Below are 13,110 nucleotides of genomic sequence, written 5' to 3'. Positions count from 1 at the left end.
TTTTTAACACTACAATTACTTTCATTAAACCTTCCAGTCTTTTTACTCGATTTCAGTCGAGAATACGCAATTATACGTGGCTTCGCCTTTTAATAACACTTTATTGTGTCTGTTCAGATCTTGACAACCTCCTGTGTAAAACCAAAAGTTTGTTTATATGCAGCTGATATTAAGAAATGCTAACGTGATCTAAATTAAACAGTAAAAAGGACAGCATTTAGTTTTTACTCAATCTTTTTCATAATACTTTTATTTATAAACGGACACAAACACTTTCTTGAACACTGAGATCAAACTGAATTACAAAATGTCATCAAACTACAAAAAAAAAAAAAAAAGAGTATTACATTTAAACTTTCATTTGAAATAGAGCTTGGAGGTTAAACTCAACTTTATAAAACGTATATAATAAAAATCTACATTAATGCAATGTTACACAATTTTATACAATACATTTGTTTCTTTACGGTATGTTTTTACATTCAGATTGTTAGGTTTATTGTTATTATTACACAGTTTCTGCACTGATAGACTGTGTAACAGGTGCATCATTACAGCTTTTAACATGCAACAGTTCATCTGGGCTGTCAGACTCAGTAACACACGTCTCATCCGTGGCATGGCTGCTGTTGATTGGCTCAGAGGAGATGAATGACAGTAACTGAGGCTGTGTTAATGTTTCATGAAGATGAGAGGAGGAAGAGCCCGTCTCAGGGAGAAAATGTGTATAAAACAAGGTTTCCATCTGTACCAGGAAAGTCTCTATGTCAATGTCTGAGACCTGCTCCAAAGTCTTCCGGATTGATGTAAGCATCTAGACAGACAAAACGAATATTTAATAATGAAAAAAAATAATCATTTTATAAACGTAATTATTTAGCAGAACTCATTCAACTAACATGTCAAATAAATGCATATAGATTCACTGTGAACCATTACAATGAGTTTTTTGTGGATATCTTGTGTCCTACCATGTACCTCAAACAAAACACTGAATATCTTTCAAAGATTTGCTCAGTTTATGTAGGTCATGCCATCCTCTAGTGCTTTTGACAGTATGAGAACCTTGTTTTAAGGTAGTCATGCAATCAGATTAGCCAGCTTGTCCAAAATCTTTAGCAATTTTCATGTGTAATATACACTGGGCGGTCTATGGGTGTGATGTGAAGTCTAGATGAGACGTATTACCTTTTCCAGGCAAGTTAGAGAAGAGTCTCTGCGGAAGAGCCTGTCCATTGGTACACTCCTGAAGAGGAATTAAATATTATTACCATTTGTCAGCCCAATACAGAAAACTGTACATAATTTCTAATATTCATATTAAGTCTCACTACACACTGAGAAATGTACACAGCATGGTTGGATGATGTTTTTAACATGGCAAATTTTCTTCATTGTAAAAAATTAATAATGTATTTTAAAGCATAAAGCATAGTGAAATATTATTATGATTTAAAATTTTCACTTTAAATTTTGAACATATTTTTTAAATGCAATCCATTCTTCCTGTGATGGCAAAACTGAATTTCCAGCATCATTACTCCAGTCTTCAGTGTCACATGATCCTTCAGAAATCATTCTAATATGCGGATTTGCTGCTCAAGATGATGATTTCTTACTATTTTCAATGTTGAAGACAGTTGTGCTGCATAATATTTTTGTGGCAACTGTCATACTTTTTTTTAGGATTATTTGATTAATAAAAATTTGAAAAGAACAGCATTTACTTGAAATAGAAATCTTATATTACATTATAAATGTCTTTACTGTCCCTTTTGATCAAATTAATGCATCCATGCAGAATAAAATAATGTTTTTCCAAAAAAACTTTACTGACCCCAAACTTTTGAATGGTATAAACGATAGCAAGCTTTATTAATGCTGGAAACAATGTAGAATACTACTGCTAAAAATACTAATAAACAATGTTAGAAATACTCCAAATTCAAATATTCTGAATAATAAGTATTGTTTATTTTATATTAATATAATATCATTTGAAGCTTGTTTATAAAAATATGAATAATGTGCAGTGTTTTGTAACTTTGTCATATTTTCTTGTATTCTTGCTTCCCTCTTACAGTCAAAAACACACAGCTCACCCATAAGAAAGCCTGTACTTGAACACCACCCATTCTGCTCTTCTCATCACTTCTGACCAATCAGGAAGCTCAGATGAATACTGGATGTTAAATCGGTATGGAAACCCTGAAACACAAACAACCACAAACTGATTCAAATTCAGCTGTAGCTGTTGCTGGGCCTATATTATTATTTACACTAGATGCTGTGACATACTCTGAGGTCCAGAGGGTCCGGTCTCCTCCTGGACCAGCAGACAGGTGGTCTGAGACAGGGGAGACAGGTTACTTGAGTTATACGGGCTGACAATCATCCCGATGAATGGAGCACCTCCTCGAGAGAAATAACTCTGCCACAGAAATAGACAGAGAGGATGTGACACGTAACCAAAGACAACTATTCCAACTACAATACAATACAGTGATGTGTTACCTGGTATTTGGCCTGAGTGTCAATGTCTCTGAGGGAGGGGTTGGGATCGAAGGCTGGATGAGAGTGGTACCAACCCACCACACTGTGACCTTTGACCTCGAGCAGCTCCGATGCCTGAGTCTGAGAGACAGGGTCCATTTCACACTGCAGACCTGTGCTCAGGCTGTTACATGGCTCTGCTGCACAGATCTGCACAAACATCAGCAAAATTACAATCAAATCAACAGACATTTATTGTGTCAGCGTTCTTAAACTGATTTAAATAACCAGACTCAGTTGAACGAATCCATGAATTAACTGACCTTTAACACCTTCTCTTCCTCTTCATATGTTCCTCCTAAAAGGCCAATCACCTCTCCCATTGATACATGAGCATGCTGGGAAAGGATTTGATTATTAGTACAACATAATACTGAGGAATGAATGAAAATGCAAATCTGGAAACCAGCACTTTGTCATACTTACTATATCCATGACAACAAGAGCCTCAGCACAAACTATCACATTGTACGGTGCCTGAGACGAGACACAACAGACAAAATAAGTCTGATGAAATTAATTTCTACACAACAAAATAAACTAGTGTTATCACCAGGGTGGCCATATGTGCTATTTATATGGAACACGTCCTGGCCAGGATTTCTATATTGCCTAAAATATCCAGGTTTTGGCTTTGTTTTCCTGTTTTCATACTTGCTGAAGGTAATGATCGAAAAGTAGTTTGACCAATAACGTGCAGGCATTGTGCATGATCGACCAATCGTGGTGTGTTCGAAGGTGGGTTCTACAGAGAACGGTCAAAGTGATGCAAATACGAGTACATATTAGCTGTGTTCGTTTGACTTGAAGCGGCGCTGTGCAGATCGAGTGTTGTATGACATTAAAGTACAGCAAGAGCGATACGAAAGCACTAGGAGCAGTCTGCTCTCTATAGCTCTCGAGGATGTCATACAACGATCGGTCTACACAGTGCAAACAGACATAACCTGGATATTTTAGGCAATATAGAAATCTTGGCCAGGACGTGTCCTGTAAAAATGGCACATATGGTCACCCTAGTTATGACTGAGATAGTATTATAGATTTTATTATTAATATTTTTAATTAGTTTCTATTTCTCTATTTTCATTTTAAGTTTAATTAAAGTTTTTTTTTTATGTTAAAAAACAAAACGAAATTATTTAAATAATTCTTTACTTTCCATTTCAGTTTTAGTTTTTTAGTACATCAAATTAAACTAAATGAAAATGAGAAATTAAAATAAGTTGAAATAAAATAAATTGTCAACAACCGGAAATAATAAGTGTTTTTTTTTTATGATTTTAGTTTAGTTAACTATAATAACCCTTATGAACACAAATTATGAAGAGGAATTACAGCAGAACTGGCAAACACAAGCATTTAGGTGGCACTTCACACTTGAATTGTTTCAATGAAATGAAAATTCCTAATTTACATGACAGCTGGAACACATTACATGAATTTTGCCCAGATTTTTGCCCTGATTTACAATCTAGAGAAGGCAACACTAGTTGCCTTTAGTCATAGCCAGCCAGCTGATGATTCCCAGTTTTTATCTGCAAGTGCAACCACTTACAAAGTTGACAAGTGTGTATGATGGCTAGTGTTTTAAAATCTGTATTCCAAGTCTTAAGGTGAGGGGGCATGATTAATTGTGGTTTATTTATTTTATGATATTTTTAGAATTAATAGTACTTTTTTTTTCAAATTTTTCTACATTAAAAGACTAATCAGAGAAGTTATTAAAACAAATTATAATTACCTCCGTTTCCTCTCCAAAAGCTTTGCATGGAATAAGCTGGAAAGGATCAATCAGAGAGCTGCAGAGGACAAAGTCAAGGAATGAATCCAGATGTGTCAATCAAAAGCCCATAAACAAGATCATTAAACAAACGATTAGCTATTGATTATATTAAGATCTAGATGTTAAAGGTTTCAGTTTTGTGTGTTTACCCTCTCTGTTTGGGGAGTTTAGATGGTTTTGGTCCTTTCTTCTTCATTTCCTGTCTTCTGATGGCCAGCTCCTCTGCGCTCAGATGCTGGATGACACAAAACACATAAATCAGGGCTCAATAATGAGAAAGTACAAACTAATTAAATATATTATTAAAGCATTTTTTTTTAAATGTATTAAGTGTAAAGATTTAAATTTTGTCTTTGATAAACACAAACACAAAAAAAACAATGACATATTTTTTGGTCAATCTTAAAAAGAGATTCTAATTGTATCAGGTCATAAACAAAATCTCTCCTGGAGAGGTTCTCTGTAGATTATATTTCAGTTCTAAGAAGAACTGCAGATTTTGATTCAATACCTCATATGTCTGACCCTCTAGATCTTTAGCATCACACCAATTCCCCCACATGTCCCGAATGCGCCGCTTCCTTGTGCGCTGCAAACACACACACACACACGAAGAATCATTAAATGAGTAGATAAATGAAAACAGTTGTAATGGATAAACATCCACAGATAATGATGATGATGAGAACGGTAACAGTGAGCTGTAACTCTCTCACCATAGACTGCAGTCTCTGGGCAAGTTTATACGCCTCCAGGCTGTCTTTGTTTTCCTTTAGCCGAGAGCGATCAACCAGCCGTGGACGGTTATAGATCGCCTGATCTGCAGAGGACGGGAGAAAGAAAGAGTTTAGGGAGGGAAACTGTACTCATGAAAACAGAGAAAAAAAAAACTGACTGCGCAATAAACATTACCACAGTTGAAATTAATAGCTCCAATGAGCTCCAGGTAGGTGTGTATCCGACCGATGCAGTTGACATCCCCACAATTCTTCAAGCCTGGACGCACTGATGTCTTGTTCAGGTACTTAGGTTTACTTCTTTCCCTGAAGAGACATGAAAGAAGATCATTTTCAAGAAAAGATCAAGTATACACAACCGTTCAAGTTTATGGTCAGTAAGATTTTTCTTTTGAAAGAAATTAATACGTTCATTCAGCAAGGATGCTCTAGTCTAAATTGAAGAAAAATGACAGTATTATAAACTGTTAAAAAATTCTATTCATCAAAGTATCCTGAAAAAAATATTAGTTTCCATAAATGTTTTAAGCAGCAAGCACAACTGTTCTGATATAAAAACAAAAGAAAAGTACAGTATAAAAAGAACAAATATATTTAAACCATATTATGTCGTTTTTACGGTATTGCTGTTTTTATAAAAAAAAAAAAAACACTATTTTCAGTATATGTAGTGGGCTGTCAAAATGGCTGAAGAACTAAATTCGAATTTTGTCCTTAAATATTATCAATATTCGAATTACATTTTAATTTAAAAGGCATAATTTCAGTTAGGGGAAAAAAGCTTTGGCTTCTCACCTGAGGCCACAAGAGGGCGCATCGAGCAAAATATTACTAATCTACAGTTCTTCAAAGCAATAACACGACTATCTTTGAAAAAATGCGCATAATGTTTAAAATAATGTTTATAAACCATATATAATTGATAAAGTTGCTTAAACAATTAGAAACGAAACAGCATCATGCATGTATGTATAGTTTGATACAAAGGACCGAAAACCAATCACAAAGAGTACTTTCTTCATTTAAAAACATGAGTTGAAGCAGGATGGGGGGGGGAAAACGCCATAAAGTCTTGAGACATGTTTTTTTAAAAGTTGAACTTACATTAATTTTGCATGGATTTCTAAACATGCGGCTCTCTTGTGCGTCTCGAACGTAGATAAAATGCGATAAATATGCGTTCTGTGTGAACAGCTTGGTTTCAGTTTTGACGCACTGATGTTCTCTTTTTCTGCAATATTTTGATTGAACAATGTAGCTGCGCCGCATCTAGTGGGTTTAACTGGATAGGTTAACAAAAGCATTAAAATGCAATGATACCTTTCATGCGCCACTGATAAGGCTGCTTGATGCACACCTAAAATTCAACGAATATTCAAAATTAAAAAAAATTTGACAGCCCTAATATCTAGTATGTGAACGATGACAGTCTATGTATGTAAGAACTCGAAAATGTTCCTCAGAAGTGCATAGAACAACATCTCACCACTGGTCCAGCATGTAATTGCGGATTTTTAGATATCTCTCTGGTGTTTTCGATGGTCGCCCCTCAAAGAATTCTGGGATGGCTTGCTTCTCCTCCTCTGTGATGGTGTTTAGGTCCAGTACAGCCTCCTGACCCGGAGCTCTGAGCTCCTCCTCCTCCTCCTCCTGATCTTCCTCCACCTCCTCCTCAGGACTTTCACCTGATTCAGTCTTATCTGGAGTACAAGAATACATTACCCATAATTCTGCTAATGCAAATGGTCTGCTACAGTTACAGAGAGTAAATTAAGTGCTAGTGACATACCTGCTCTTTCAATGCTCTCTTCCTCAGACAGGCTGTGTTTGCCTGGGCTGCCTGATTTAGAGAAGTGCGTCCCACTTTCCTCCTCAGGTTCCGGATCAATTCCAATATGAGTGATGTCAGTGTTTCCATTTGTGTCTGGATCAGTGGAGCCATCTTCAGCTGTGCTTCCTGATTCTGACAAAGGGTTTAAAAGTACGTCTGATGGAGGAGGCAGTGGACTGAGTTCTTCTTTGTGGTTGCACTCTGGGGAGCCTGGGGGCTCTGGCTGGTTTTCTGACTGAAGCCCATCATCACTGAAGTCATCAGTGATGTCAACATGTTCATCATCAGAAAGTTGCTCTATGCGCACAGCATTGGTCAGGGCTGAGACATGAGGCTGGATGGAGGGGACCAGCGTGGTGTCTGAAGTCCCATTAGAAGAGGGCACTTTGGCAGGTGTGTCTGCTTTAGACTAAAGTTCAGACACAGGGAAAAAATGACTACTAGTACCACTGATAAAGGGATGCTTACTGAAAGAAGCTCATTTTAGTTTTAATACAATGTTCAAAAAATATTAAGAACACATTTTGTACATACAATGAGGTATCAACATGTTTTATATTTCTGAATTAATATTCATATTGATATTTTTGATCAGGCTTGTTGAAAAACAGGAAATCTTATTAAACAGTCTGCTATACTGCTCACTAGTACAGGGTCAGGCAGTTCTTTTTTAAAGAAAGTAGTTATCAAAAAAATTAAGCAGCACAAGTATTTTAAACATTGATAATAATCAGAATTTATTTTTTGGAGCAGCAAATCAGCATAATAGAGCGATTTCTGAAGGATCATGTGACACTGCAGACTGGCGTAATAGATGCTAAAAAGTCGTCGTAGACATTTTGAAATGTATTGAAGTAGGAAACAGTTTCAATTGCAATAATATTTCACAATATTGCTGTTTTTTTTACTGTATTTTTTATTAAATAAATGCAGCCTTGGTGAGCAGAACAGACTTAAAAAAAAAACATTAAATGAAAACTTACCAACCCCAAATTTTAGAATGGTATTGTAATTTTTTATTACTATTATTTTTTTATTTATTGCCATGTAATTTATTATTTATCACTAAAACAAGAATTGATAGTTTTTGTTAAATTCAGTCAAGTCACAATGGTATAACCAACATGCAGGAAGTCATTTTATTGTCATGTAACAGGAACGCCATAATGGTAGACCCGCAATAAGTCTCTTAAAATATATATTATCATTACAATCAAAAATATCATAACATGCCAAGTCATACCTTATTTTTGAAGTACTGCCTAGCATAGCTCTTCACCTGTAGAACTGTCCTAGTGCCGATTAGTTTGGCGATCTTTGTCCACCTGCGGCCAAACTGAGCCTAGAAACCATAAAAAACAAAATACAATTGAATTCCTTATGTGAGAGAGAGAGAGCACTGTTTTCTGTGTTCAGAAAACATACCAGTCCTTTCTCAAAGAGATCTTTCTCCTCTTCAACCCAACGAGTTTGCGCTCCAGAACTCTTCACCAATGTCCTACAAAGATATTCTGAATGAATTACTAATATATATATATATATATACACACACACAGAAAAGTTTGGGGTAAGATTTTTTTTATGTTTTTATTTTTTAAGAAGCCTCTTATGTTTACCAAGGCTATATGATCAAAAATACAGCAAAACAGACATATGGTGAAATATTATTAGAATTTAAAATAATATTTTTATTTTTTAATGTATATTAATATGTAATTTATTCCTGTGACAGCAACGCTGAACAATGTTAAAGTCTTTACTCTTTACTATCATTTTTAGTCATTTTTGTGTGTTCTTGCATTGAAAAAATCTTACATACACCAAACTTTTGAACGGTTGTGTAGGTGTTTACATATTCATGAACATAAAGGGATAAAAGAAGGAAGCTCACTTTTTGACTTTAGTCTTCTCATTGGTCCATGCCACCTTTGGTGCTTTTTTACTGGCAAAATAATACCTTTTCTTTTAAGAAAAACAACCACATGCTTTTAATGAATGATCACATCCATTATGCATTATGGGATGTGAAAACCAAACATGAACAAAATGAGAATTACTCAGTGTGACGTGAGAAGAGTGAAGGATACTGTTCCTCCAGCAGCATGCTCTCAATGGCCTGTCGGTTCTCATCGCTGATGGAGCTGTCCAGCGTCCACGGCTGAACACACACAATAACAATAACACATCATATCCATTTTTAGAGTATCTTTACATATAGTATTAAACCAGTTAGCATTTTAGGGTGAGCTAACCCTTAAAATCCACATTACTTTACCAGTATACTGCTGTTTGTCTTCCAAGCAGACTGTAAATATTGATCCTGGAGAATCTCAGCACTGTTCAGGTCCCTTTTAAGACAGCAGACAAATAATAAAGGCATTAATTATATATAAATTAATTTACAAAAGACAACTATGGAGTACTTGATTACAGAGGATTTAAAAGCACATATTTTGTTTGATTCTTTACTAAATGTGTGTTATTCTACATGAGGGACTACGGTTCTTGGATGCACTTCTGATAATGTAACATATCGTAGTGATTTTTCGGTTTATTTTACAGCGTCCTTGTTACAAGTGTAACTAAGTACTGAATAATATGAATTAACAACATGTATTTAATAGGGCTTTGATTTAGAGTTAGTTGCAAGGAGCTATGCATTATTTACTCTTGGTAGCAAGTAATTGAAGCTCCACGGTTATATCAAACTCGTTTCCTAGCTGATGTTAAAATAGTGTAACTGTGTTCATAACTAGAGAAGTTCATATTAATCCAGTCAGTCGTTTTTCTATCGCTCCTGTCTCACTTCTGCTCATCCATGAACTCAAATGTATCAAAACAAAAGTGCATAATATTCCCCAGACAGCGGAAAATGCGAGAATAATCTCCTACCTGACTCTTTCATCACATTCATCTCCCTCGATGTCAACAACATCCACCTCGTCTGCCATGTTTGCGGCGGATGTGAGAGCGAGAGAGAGCGGGAGGAGTGTTTGTCACAGCGCCCCTCACTGGCAGGAGGACGCTACTGCTGCGCTTCACTGAATTCTAGACTAAAACACACTGCTATGTGAAATCACAACAACACAAATTATGTAATTTTTTCATCTCTAATTTAATCCACAAAAAAGGGAGCACTGCGCATTTGTACTTAAAAATAAGCATCAATTTATATTAGGAAGCAAGTGAGGATGTGTCCTTCCTAGTTCAGTCCTTCTGAGGCTTCACTAACCCCTGAGTCTCCAGTGATCTCTATCTCTCTCCTGCTCTGGACTGCACACATGGTTTACCTGCCCGAGTTTATTTAATTCCCTTTTCATCCCACCATCGTACACACCTGCTGTGCCTCCCATTGTACCATTTCAGACATCTGCATATATCCAGGTGTCCATGTCCATAAATAATGCCTTTAGCTTGTTATCGCTGGTGAATATTTAGTATACGAGATGCTAAACAGCCACACACTCCATATAAAAAAAAAAAAATTGTGCATATATTTAATAATCTTTTAAAAGTAAATTTTCTATTTTTCATATTACACAATTATATAACTTATTTTATTATGCAATTTATTATTATTATCAACATGTTGTCAGGGTCAGCAGGGAGGGACTCAAAATGCAGAGTGAGTGCATTAAAGATTTATTGAAAACACAAGTTTCTCACAGCACAGAGGTGGACAATCTTGACAGCTCCAACCAGAAGGAAGAAAACTATCCCCCAAGAGGTAGACAGTCCAGAGAACAGGGTCTCCGTTGTTAGCCAAACAGGGCAGAAGACCAGAGCAGAGAACAGCAGAGCATGCAATCAGAGTGAAGGGACTCAACGCAGGCTAGTATCAGAGATTAGGCTCTCAGCACCAGGCTTGGTTGGCAGGCCACCTTAGAGAACCAGCAGTCAGGGAGACTCAGGCTGGTAGAGCAGGACTGGAGGGAACACACAGCACAAACACAAGACACCACTCGAGAGCACAACACAAGGAGAAACAACACAATGTAATAAAAGGGAAAAATAACATAAGAAAATAAAGTAAAAAAGTAGCAAATCCAAGCAATAACAAGAATACAAGACTAGAAACAAGATTGATGAAGCTCTAAAGAAAATATTAAGTAAATATAAGCAAGATAATTGAAGATCAAAAACAAAAGCGAGAAATCAAGAGCAAAAACAACAGCAAGGATACACAATCACAGCAAATAACAGGGCAAGACTGGAATCTATGGCACAAGAGGAAAAAACAGCACAATATAAAGGGAGGAAAGTACATGAGGGCCAGGTGAGCACAATTAATGTAGCGAGAACAAGACAAGAGGGCGTGACCAAGGAAAGCAAGGAGGTGGGACCAAAGGAACACATGGCAGACACAAAGATAAAGTAATGTGTTAAAACACAAGACAAAGACAACACAGACAAAGCTGCCAGGCCAGAACCCTGACACGTGCTATTTACTACTACTACTACGATTAAATTATTCATTATTATTTTAGTTTTATCTATTATTAATTTTATTATTATTATTATTATTTGTCTTCTTCCGTATCCAGCTGTATCAGGTGGCGGACCACCTTCTTTTCTCCCATTGGTAGTCACTGCACCACAGCTTATTTGAAATATATTATTGTTGTTTATTATTTATCATGCACCACAGCACAGGAGGTGTTGGCCTCCTTCTAGCTCCACCAAGTTCAGCACAACACCTCCCAAACAGGTGTCAACCTCCCGTGAGAAGCTGAACTGGACCCCAACTGTCACCCACCGAGTGAGGCATCACTATTGATCTTCACAATAGTGACATCAGTGAGAGATATAAAGCGGGGATTATGGTAAGAGTGACTCAGCTGAGCAAGGGTGAGTGAGAGCGTCACACCACCTGACGCCGTGATTCCTTCCCACAGATATGGTGTGGAGGGACACCACTCAACATCACCGTCCAAGACACCAATCCCACGGGAAACTGAACACAGAGGCCCATCCGTCATCCACTGATCATCAAACTCTGTGATGAGAGAAGCTGTGATGCAAAGACTACCAATTCTCTGAGATGTTGGCTACTGATAGGATGTCCTGCTTAAATTGTATTATTATACATCCTATTATTAATAAGTCACCGAAGACTATCATGGCTGTCAATCCTTAAATTATACTCTAAAAGGAAATTAAAACTGCCAGTAAAACATCTTAATAAGTCAGTGAGTCATTTCTTCATTAGTTCCATTTGTTCAAATGGCTGATTCATTCAGGACTTAATTGATCCCCAGTCTTTCAAAACTCGGATTCATTCAGAAATTGTGTGTTTTTGTGCTTAGAGACGCATTTTTGTGATGTGGTTTTAATAAGTAATATTTGCGTTGGTAAACTGAACAAAAACAGACAATATTGGGTTTAAAATATAAACTGTCACTTACAAACAAGCATATGAAATAGTTTATGCTTGCAATGCAGCTTCTGTCAGATTCAATACAATTGGTTGCTCCATCTTTTAACGTTTCTTTGTGTGAACTCCATTTTATTCTGTACCTTGCTTACAACACAGTCTGCAGTCAAATGCCTCGAACAAACATATGATGCAATCCGGGAGGCCTACACAATTAAAAATAAACCATCCACTCCTTCCCGATGCTCATGTCCTTCCGAAGTCTGTACAGAAACACAAATGTATACTATGCAGGCATTATAAGCGACTAAACACAAGTAGACGTGGCCTATGGTGGGACAATGTGATAAAATGATTGGTCAATGCCTTGTCATATCCAAATATGTTAATGTAGTGGTGGCTGATAAAGGTAGTAACTGATCGCGGGTTAGTTTTATAATTTAGTTTCAATTTTAATTTAACTGATAGATGCTAGTTATTGTTCTAATTGGCCTACTCACCATGGGTGAGATCACACAAATCAAAACTTATAAAAGGTGTTATAACCACTGACCTATTTGACTGTTTATGTTGCATCTACGCCATTTTGACCAGCAAGTGTCTTGATATAATCTTGATATGATGATGGTTTTGTTTGGTAGCATTGAAAATACACTGCAATGAATTGCAGGTCGGTTATACTAATTTTTCTTTTATAAAAGCACAATGATGTAGGATGGATAATGAGTTTTAGTATGTATAAGCTTGCATAGAACTAGCATAACTATAGCAGTACAAAGCTAGACTGTAATAAACACCAAATGGCAAATTACATTTTATATTCCCACAT

At 36.4% G+C, this 13,110-nt stretch overlaps 1 protein-coding gene across 2 annotated transcripts; it reads right to left on the bottom strand.

Moving 5' to 3' along the window:
* Positions 1–226: 226 nt before the first annotated feature.
* LOC306879752 (histone H2A deubiquitinase MYSM1-like) lies at positions 227–9,919 on the bottom strand. 2 transcript variants are annotated; one of them, XM_079432927.1, is made up of 20 exons: positions 9,800–9,919; positions 9,183–9,255; positions 8,995–9,065; positions 8,799–8,864; positions 8,333–8,405; positions 8,151–8,249; positions 6,866–7,316; positions 6,563–6,776; positions 5,252–5,382; positions 5,056–5,159; positions 4,851–4,928; positions 4,489–4,574; positions 4,298–4,355; positions 2,980–3,030; positions 2,817–2,891; positions 2,515–2,703; positions 2,299–2,431; positions 2,103–2,208; positions 1,189–1,246; positions 227–814 (listed from the first exon to the last, which is right to left on the bottom strand). In XM_079432927.1, exons 1-20 carry the CDS (start codon positions 9,856–9,858, stop codon positions 509–511), a joined length of 2,481 nt encoding a protein of 826 aa, XP_079289053.1. In that variant the 5' UTR covers positions 9,859–9,919; the 3' UTR covers positions 227–508. The 2 variants fall into 2 exon arrangements, with proteins under 2 accessions (XP_079289053.1, XP_079289054.1); XM_079432928.1 differs by having other exon boundaries at positions 8,799–8,849.
* Positions 9,920–13,110: the final 3,191 nt, after the last annotated feature.

The sequence above is a fragment of the Barbus barbus genome (assembly GCF_936440315.1).
Source record: "Barbus barbus genome assembly, chromosome: 14".
Taxonomy (NCBI): domain Eukaryota; kingdom Metazoa; phylum Chordata; class Actinopteri; order Cypriniformes; family Cyprinidae; genus Barbus; species Barbus barbus.
The sequence above is the reverse complement of the archived record's forward strand: the minus strand, read 5'-3'. Positions and strand labels throughout refer to the sequence as shown.

Bases quoted from the DNA above. Each gene is read 5' to 3' on its own strand.
- LOC306879752 (XM_079432927.1), bottom strand. From the start codon at position 9,858: ATGGCAGACGAGGTGGATGTTGTTGACATCGAGGGAGATGAATGTGAT. The intron at 8,250-8,332 runs GTATGTTTTCTG...TATGGTTTCTAG, and splicing joins ATCTCTTTGAGAAAGGACTG to GCTCAGTTTGGCCGCAGGTG. The intron at 2,704-2,816 runs GTCAGTTAATTC...ATGTTTGTGCAG, and splicing joins AGGAAGAGAAGGTGTTAAAG to ATCTGTGCAGCAGAGCCATG.